At 43.3% G+C, this 8,663-nt stretch overlaps 2 protein-coding genes and 1 pseudogene across 3 annotated transcripts in view; 2 read left to right on the forward strand and 1 right to left on the reverse strand.

Annotated features, from left to right (window-relative positions):
* Positions 1-5,499, reverse strand: part of MAPDA (N6-Methyl-AMP deaminase) — a 26,035-nt gene extending 20,536 nt beyond the window's left edge. Inside the window, exon 1 of one of the 2 annotated variants that reach the window (XM_060618786.3) lies at positions 5,403-5,499. The gene's annotated coding sequence lies outside the window, so the exon portion shown is untranslated. Of the gene's footprint in view, positions 1-5,064; positions 5,211-5,402 lie in introns of those variants that run through there. The other variant, XM_060618785.3, reaches the window with a different exon arrangement.
* Positions 5,442-8,299, forward strand: LCMT2 (leucine carboxyl methyltransferase 2). Its single transcript, XM_060618784.2, has one exon. It carries the CDS (start codon positions 5,442-5,444, stop codon positions 7,497-7,499), a length of 2,058 nt encoding a protein of 685 aa, XP_060474767.2. The 3' UTR covers positions 7,500-8,299.
* Positions 7,933-8,041, forward strand: LOC132670469 (U5 spliceosomal RNA; annotated as a pseudogene).
* Positions 8,300-8,663: the final 364 nt, after the last annotated feature.

Below are 8,663 nucleotides of genomic sequence, written 5' to 3' on the forward strand. Positions count from 1 at the left end.
TCCTTACCTATTAGAACTTTCTATGAAACTACTTCTAAAAGTAGAAATTTATAAAGCCTATTTTGGGTAAAAGTTTATGTTTTTGAGCTGCTTAAAAAATATAAAGGAAGAGGGGCAACTGGGTGGCTCAGTTGGTTAAGCATCCAACTCTTGGTTTCAGCTCAGGTCATGATCTCATGGTTTCCTGAGTTTGAGCCCTGCATTGGGCTCTGTGCTGACAGTGAGGAGCCTACTTGGGATATTCTCATTCATTCTCTCTCTCTCCCCCCCTCCTCTTTCTCTCTCTCTCTCTCCTTGCCACTTCCTCACTCATGCTGTCTCTCTCTTAAAAATAACATAACATAACATAACATAAAAGGAAGAGCAGAGGAACTGGAGTCACATGTACCTAGATTAATTCTTATAGTTCTGCCATCTAGTAGCTGTATGGCCTTCATTACTTAGTTTCAGTTTTCTTATTTGTAAAAATGGGATACAAATGCAGAGTAGCTCTAAGGATTAATAATCTACTTTCCCTCTACTACTGTCCCATATAATCCAGTGACTACCTTTAAATCAGCACTTTGTCACACTGTATCTCAATCACTGACTTACTTGTCTTTCTTTCTCACCAGATTATGAACTTCAGAAGAAACAGGCCTATAGCTTATTTTACCTCCCTAGCACCTAGGACAATGCTTAGCACATTGTAGATGATAAATAAATCTTCATTTCCCTTCACCTCTGAAGGTGGCTTATAAATTAAAATTTCAAATGAAATTTAGTGATTTTCAGAATAGACACCCTGACCCTCTGGGTTCTCACGTCTTAATGATGATGATATTGATAAGACGAATAGTTTCCATTCAGACCCTACCAGGTAAGTAGCAAGTGCTTTTACTATTACTTTTAATTTTCCCAATAACCTTGCAAAATAAATTTGCCACATTACAAATCAAGTTGATACTGAGAGGCGTTAAATAAGTTACCACAAGGGGCGCCTGGGTGGCTCAGTCGGTTAAGCGATCGACTTCAGCTCAGGTCATGATCTCGTGGTCCATGAGTTCGAGTCCCGCGTCAGGCTCTGTGCTGACAGCTCAGAGCCTGGAGCCTGTTTCAGATTCTGTGTCTCCCTCTCTCTCTGACCCTCCCCCATTCATGCTCTGTTTCTGTCTCAAAAATAAATAAATATTAAAAAAAAATTAAAAAAAAAAAAAAGAAGTTACCACAATATTAAAATGGTCAATAAACAATAGCCAAAGTATGGAAAGAGCCCAAATGTCCATCGACTGATGGATAAAGAAGATGTAGTGTGTATACACACACACACACACACACACACACACACACACACACACAATGGAATATTACTTGGTGATCAAAAAGAATGAAATCTTGCCATTTACAACAACATGGATAGAACTACAGTGTATTATGCTAAGTGAAGTAAGTCAGAGAAAGACAAATATCACATTATTTCACTCTTAAGTGGAATTTAAGATACAAAACAGATGAACATAAGGGGAGGGAAGCAAAAATAATATAAAAACAGAGAGGGAGATAAACCATACATATACCTGGGTGGAAAGGATATATAGAAGTCTTAAGAAAGTGGGTTGGAAATGGCAAACGTCAAGGGAGACAATTTCACTTTTATTTACCATACACAGTTTTGTTCAATTTGAAGGTTTCACAACAAGCATGTTAATACTTGATTGCTTTCTAAAATAATTTTAATAAATGAAAAATTTGAATAACAAATTAGTTTACTTACTAATAATTTAAAAAATTAAATAGTTAATAAATTAATTTTAAGTAATTATAAAATAATTAAATAATTTTTAAAACTTGCAAAACAATTTTATTATTATGAATTGTGAGAGGGAAGAACTTTTATGTTTAGACAACAGAACAACAACCTAAAAAAGCACTTAGGACATTTTTCACAGAGGGCTGATAATCTGACAGGTGGCTAGCCTTTCATATACATTTTTAATCCTCTAGGATTGATTTTATTGACTGGTCAATCCTCTAGGATTGGCTCTAGGACCCTGATTTTATTTTGTGCTACATTCAAGCCACCCTCCAGATTGAGCTTTAACTCATTGTAAATTTACTGACCCACTGGCTACAATGTTAACCTGAGGAAATGTGAAAGCCACCAAAAAGCACAATCTTTACACACTGAAAATATTGTTGTTTTCAGGTGCTTGGCTGGCTCAGTCTGAAAAGCATGAAACTCTTGATTTTGGGGTTGTGAATTTAAGCCCCACATTGGGGATAGGGATTACTAAAAAAAATAAACTTAAAAAAATAAAATAAAAAACCTGTTTCACTGATCCATGCCTAAGATACTGCCGTCAACAATACCATGCCCTGTCACATTCTACCTTTCTGGGCTAGGTGTGGCATGGGCCAGAAGAAGCTGGGATGGGAGTGAGTAGCCAAAAGGCAACACATTGAGTTAAGATCTTTCTACATTTGTATTACATTTCATCAAGTTACCAAGATCAGAACCAAGTCTCCTGTCTCCCAGAGAATATTTTTCACACCAAAAAAATAAAAAATAAAAAAAAAAAGGGAAGTCATAATAATAAAGACATTTGTTACTATTTATTAAGTACTTATCATGAGCCAAACACTCTGCTAAGTTTCTTAGGTGGTTATTTTACTTAATCCTCACAATAATCCGTGAGATATTATCATCCTCATTTTACATGAGAATAAACAGATTAAAAAATAATAACCGGAAAACAATTGTAAGGTACCCAAATCACAAATTTGGCTGCATTGTCTTTTTTCCTGAATCACTTTTCTTGATCTGTTCTTTATCAAAAAAGTACTATTTCTAACATATCACATATATTTTACTAACTTATAATAATATACTTCTACAGTACTGTATACATATTTTAAAGTCCCACAATTCTTTCTTTTTTTTTTTCTCTTTGGCCGTCAATCAAATCTGAGACAACTCAGAAAGCAGCACTTACTCTTCTTATTTTATTTTATTTAAAAAAAAATTTTTTTAACGTTTATTTATTTTTGAGACACAGAGAGACAGAGCGTGAACGGGGGAGGGTCAGAGAGAGGGAGACACAGAATCTGAAACAGGCTCCAGGCTCCGAGCTGTCAGCACAGAGCCCGACGCGGGGCTCGAACTCACGGACCGTGAGATCATGACCTGAACCTAAGTGGGCCGCTTAACCGACTGAGCGCCCCTACTCTTCTTATTTTAGAGATGAGGCTCCCACAGCCGAGCAAGCTCAGGGGAGCTCCCATTGCCATCAGAGGCAATTCCAAACACTTGAAGCACCCCCCCCCCCCCCCGCCCCCAATCCCCTCACACTGAACTAACAACCCAGCTGCCAGCTTTAGAGAGGTAACAGAAGCCATCAGGTATGGATTCCCTCTATCTCTCTCTGCCTTCACCTACACCTATACTTATCTGTATCTGTGCACTTTCTTCTCTCATAAGTCAGAGATAAAGGATTCATTCTTCTGTCCTCAACATCAATTTGTGCCCTAAATCCCATTCCCTCCTAGCTATTTCAAGTCATTACTCCACTAGTTAATCTCACTTTTCTGTTCCTCCAACCTCTCTCTCCACTGGCTAATTTCCGTCAGGGAACCAACACGCAGGTACATTATTTGCTTCCACCTAAGAAACAGGCAAACAAAACCGTTCTTTCATCCCATATCCCTCTTTACTGCCTTGTCTTGCCTTAAATTCTAAGCTAAGGTCCTTGAAAGCATAATATAGACTGGCTGCCTCCATTTACTTATCTACCATTCACTGAAACATAAACTCTGCCCTTTCTGCTCCACAGAAATTGCTCTCCCTAAAGTCATTAGAAGCTCTTCAACACCAGATCGAAAGACACTTTTCAATGACCGAACCTTTATCCTGACTCAAACTTCTGAGTTCCAGTATCCAAATCCAAATCAGCTGAACTCCTAAACTCTTGCTCTTAATCATTCTGCCACATTGCTTCAAGGTCACCATAGTGACAGTAATCCTGATTTCCTTCTCCCCTCAGCCCCTGCAGTCAGTCACCAAATCCCAATTAAGAAATTATAAATCTCCCAAATATCTCTGGAAGCAGTTTCCTACTGGTGATGACTTCCAAACACCCAACTTAGAAACTCGATGGTTTGTTTTTTTTTTTTAATTTTTAATGTTTATTTATTTTTGAGAGAGCGAGCGCGAGCAGGGGAGGGGCAGAAAGAGAGGGAGACACAGAATCCGAAGCAGGCTCTAGGCTCCGCCTGAAGCGGGGATGGAACCCATGAACCATGAGATCAGGACCCGAGCCTACGTCCGACACTCAACCGACTAGGCCACCCAGGCACTCCTTCCATGGTTATTTTATACACCCAACAAGTCTCAGACCATTTCAGAGAGAATAATCACCTCTCTTCTGTGGATATATTCAACACCACCCTAGAATCAGAGACTTTCAGAAGTGGAGGGGAATGTAATTTTATAACTGAGAACAGAGGGGCGCTTACGGGGCTTAGTCAGTTGGGCGCCCTACTCGGCTCAAGTCATGATCACTGTCCACGGGTTCGAGCCCCGCATCAGGCTCTGTGCTGGCCGCTAAGAGCCTGACGCCTGTTCCAGACTGTGTGTCTCCCTCTCTCTGCCCCTCCCCTGCTCACGCTCTGCCTCTGTCTCTCTCAAAAGTAAATAAACATTTAAAAAAAAACCAAAAAACCTTTATAACTGAGAAACAGAGACTGAGTGGCTTACTTATTGTCAGCTTTGCACAGAGCCGGGAATACAGGTGAATTAACAGTATATGTCTGTGGGGAAACATTTATTAGATGAATCACAACCTCTGTAAAAAATTTTTCATTTTGCGCCTGGCCTCACTGACTTGTTTTCAGATTTAAATGGGATCTGTTTTTAAACTATTAAAGCATTACATAAATTAGTAAGTACTAGTAGTTAGCATCTGAGAAACGACCCCTTCTCCTTGCCCCCCAAGGTCAGAGGTTCTAACCCTGCTGTGCCCCTACCAAATTACTCAATGCTGACCCTGCCAACCAAGGAGGTCTGGTTGTCAGTCCTCACAGACTCACCCCTTAAAGATTCTTGTCAACAGTTGAGTCAGCTATGAGGACTTAGCTAAATTTCCCCCTCAGACGTAAAGGCTTGTAGAAAAGCGCTTTCCGGACACAGTCCACATGCCTACAATAAGCCACAGCGGTAAGCCTTCCCCAAAAATGCAGACGCAGAAAATCCGTAAAAAAATCAGACAGTCGAATTTTAGCACAAGCGACACCCTCCTCAATTCTGATTGGTGCGGTGCGTTCTTCACGGAAGTGACGCGCACACACGCGGAAGGGGAGTCACGGAAAAGCTCTCTCCCGACAGAAGTCCCCGCAGTGGGTATTAACAGAAGGAAAGAGCAGCTCACCACCGTGACGGAGCGCTGCTCCTTACCCTCTTCTTGGCCATGGGCCCGCGGAGTCGCGAGCGTCGGGCGGGGGCAGTACAGAGCACTAACGACAGCAGCGCCCTCAGCAAGAGTTCCCTGGCCACGCACGGGTACGTGCACGACCCCTTTGCAGCGTTGCTCGTTCCAGGGACCGCACGCCGCGCGCCGCTCATCCACCGCGGCTACTACGTCCGCGCACGCGCCGTGGGGCACTGCGTGCGCGCCTTCCTGGAATGGACGTGCGCGGCCCCCGGCGAGCCTCGGGCACAGATAGTGTCGTTGGGAGCTGGCTCCGATTCTCTGTATTTTCGCCTGAAAAGTGAGGGCCGCCTGGCCGAGGCTGCAGTCTGGGAGGTAGACTTTCCGGACGTGGCCCGGCGCAAAGCGGAAAGGATTCGAGATACGCCGGAACTGTGCGCGTTAACTGGGCCTTTCCAGAACGGGGACCCCGCGTCAGCACTGTGCTTTGAGAGTTTGGACTACCGCCTCCTGGGCCTGGACCTGCGACAGCTCCCGCGATTGGATCAGGGCCTGGCCGCCGCGGGCCTCCACGCAGCCGCGCCCACTCTGCTCCTAGCAGAGGCAGTGCTGACCTACCTCGACCCGGACGAGGCCGCGGCCCTCATCGCCTGGGCAGCCCAACGTTTTCCTGATGCCCTTTTCGTAATCTACGAGCAGATGAGACCGCACGATGCGTTTGGCCAGTTCATGCAGCAGCATTTTCGGCAGCTTAATTCTCCCCTTCATGGCCTGGACCGCTTTCCCGACGTGCAGGCCCAGCAGCATCGCTTCCTTCAGGCTGGCTGGACTGCCTGCAGTGCCATGGACATGAATAAATTCTATCGCTGCTTTCTCCCCCCAGAAGAATGCCAGCGAATGGAAAATCTTGAACCTTTTGATGAGTTTGAGGAGTGGCATCTGAAGTGCGCCCACTATTTCATTTTGGCCGCTTCTAGAGGAGATGCTCTCACCCAAACTCTGGTGTTTCCACCCTCAGAGGCGTTTCCTCGAGTAGATCCTGATTCTCCATCAGGAGTCTTGCCTGCCAGTGTAGTCACCAGTGACAACCAGGGCCCAAACCTTAGGAGATATGGGCACGCTTCTGTCCTTTTGAGCCCAAGCATTATTCTTAGTGCAGGAGGATTTGGAGAACAAGAGGGGCGGCATTGCCGAGTGAGCAAGTTTCACTTGCTGTCAAGACATTGTGACTTTGAATGGAAAGGCAACCAAATACGCAGTTGTGAGACTGGAGCCCAGTGGGATGGGCGCCTTTATCACACCATGACAAGACTTTCAGATACTCAGGTTCTGGTTCTGGGAGGGAGACTGTCCCCAGTAACTCCAGCCTTGGGGATTCTACAACTTGGTGTCTGTAAGAGTGAGGATAATAGCACTGGAGACCTAAATGTAACAGTAACAAAGGCTGGCCCAGAAGATTCCATGTTGTCATGTTGGCGGCATTCAACAACAGAAGTGTCCTGTAACAATCAGAAGTATTTGTTTGTGTATGGGGGTCGAAGTGTGGTGGAACCTGTTCTAAGTGACTGGCATTTCCTACATATGGGGACAATGGCCTGGGTCAGTATCCCAGTGAAGGGGGAAGCACCTGAAGGTCGGCATTCACATAGTGCCTGCAGCTGGCAAGGGGGAGCCCTTATTGCTGGAGGTCTGGGTGCTTCTGAGGAGCCACTGAGCTCTGTACTCTTTTTAAAACCAATTTCTTGTGGATTCCTGTGGGAATCAATAGTCATCCAGCCCCCCATTACTCCAAGGTATTCACACACAGCTCATGTGCTCAACGGGAAGCTTCTACTGGTTGGTGGGGTTTGGATTCATTCCTCCTCAATTCCTGGGGTGACTGTAATTGATTTGACTACAGGGTTGAGCTCTGAGTATCAAATTGACACAACATGTGTGCCATGGCCATTAATGTTACACAATCATACCAGCATCCTGCTTCCTGAAGAGCAACAGCTCCTGCTCCTTGGAGGTGGTGGGAACTGCTTTTCTTTTGGCACCTACTTCAACCCCCATGCAGTGACATTAGACCTTTCTTCCTTAAGTGCTGGACAGTAGGACTGGACTTTTGAAATATTCAAGAATCACTGAAGTACACAATAAAGGTTTCCACAAATAGGATTTGACTGTGGCTATACACACTACAACTCTTTCCTTCCCCACCACTTTCTTCTCTTTAGCACTACTATTCAGTGCAGAAAGTGAAACAGGTTGTTAAAACACATACCAACATTCAGAGAGATGGTACAAAAATAAAACATAAGTAGGCCTGTCCAAAGAGAATGACCATACAGTCCTAGAATAGGAATTGGGGAGCCTTTGGATCCCTATGTGTCTAGTTGATTGGTTTTCCTCATCTAAGTTTATCCATTTATTGAGTTACAATGACCTTCAGCCTAAGTCAAGTGAAAAATTTCCCACTCAGGCTTTGTGATTTGAAATGCTATTTTGAAAAAGTTTAACACAGATTCTTGGTAAAAATACAAGGTTGATACTCTGGTTTCAGATTACATAAATCTTTTGCCTTTTCCTAAAGATTTCCATGGAGAAGTACAGAAATGAGTTTTTACCCAATTTTTGAGGCCTTGTTTTTATGATGCTACCTTAAAAAAAATACAAGGTTGAATGTCATTGAAGGGACATGGTTTGATTTCATTCTTCATGTATGAAATCGGAAGTGAACCCAGTTACAGTTGGATTAAAGCATTGTGCCATTTAGTGCAACAGAGAACTCTGGGATAGCTTTTAATAAGACATTTGTAGGACTTTATTGAAAAATATGCTTTTAATTTTTTTTGCCACTTGTTCCATTTTTTTAGATTTATTAATACTAATAAACCAGACATTTTATGCCTCAAGTCGTTTTGTACATGGTATGATAATGTTTTACTCCAGATCTAGTCTCCATCCTTCACTATGTTCTGTGCTGACTCTTACGGACTATATAAAAGTTTTCTTGGTCCTCTAGTTTCTGGTGAGCTCTACCAGTCAGAAGCATCAGAGGGGGGTGGTTGGGCAGGAAGAATGAGTCAGGGTATTCTCAGTTTCCTCTGCCAGTCTGTAAGTTATCAGTGGCTGCATTCTTCTGTCAAAGTCCACATGACTACTATCATGTAGTTCTCTTCTATAAGCTCTAATTCTGCATTACTCCAGGTTCCAGTAATTGTTCCTTCTTACCTCTCTAGGCCTAAGAATTGTAATGGTTCTTTGTTAGACCTTAGC

Source organism: Panthera onca, chromosome B3, assembly GCF_046562875.1.
Source record: "Panthera onca isolate mPanOnc1 chromosome B3, mPanOnc1 haplotype 2, whole genome shotgun sequence".
NCBI classification, from domain to species: Eukaryota; Metazoa; Chordata; class Mammalia; order Carnivora; family Felidae; genus Panthera; species Panthera onca.

Bases quoted from the DNA above. Each gene is read 5' to 3' on its own strand.
- LCMT2 (XM_060618784.2), top strand. From the start codon at position 5,442: ATGGGCCCGCGGAGTCGCGAGCGTCGGGCGGGGGCAGTACAGAGCACT.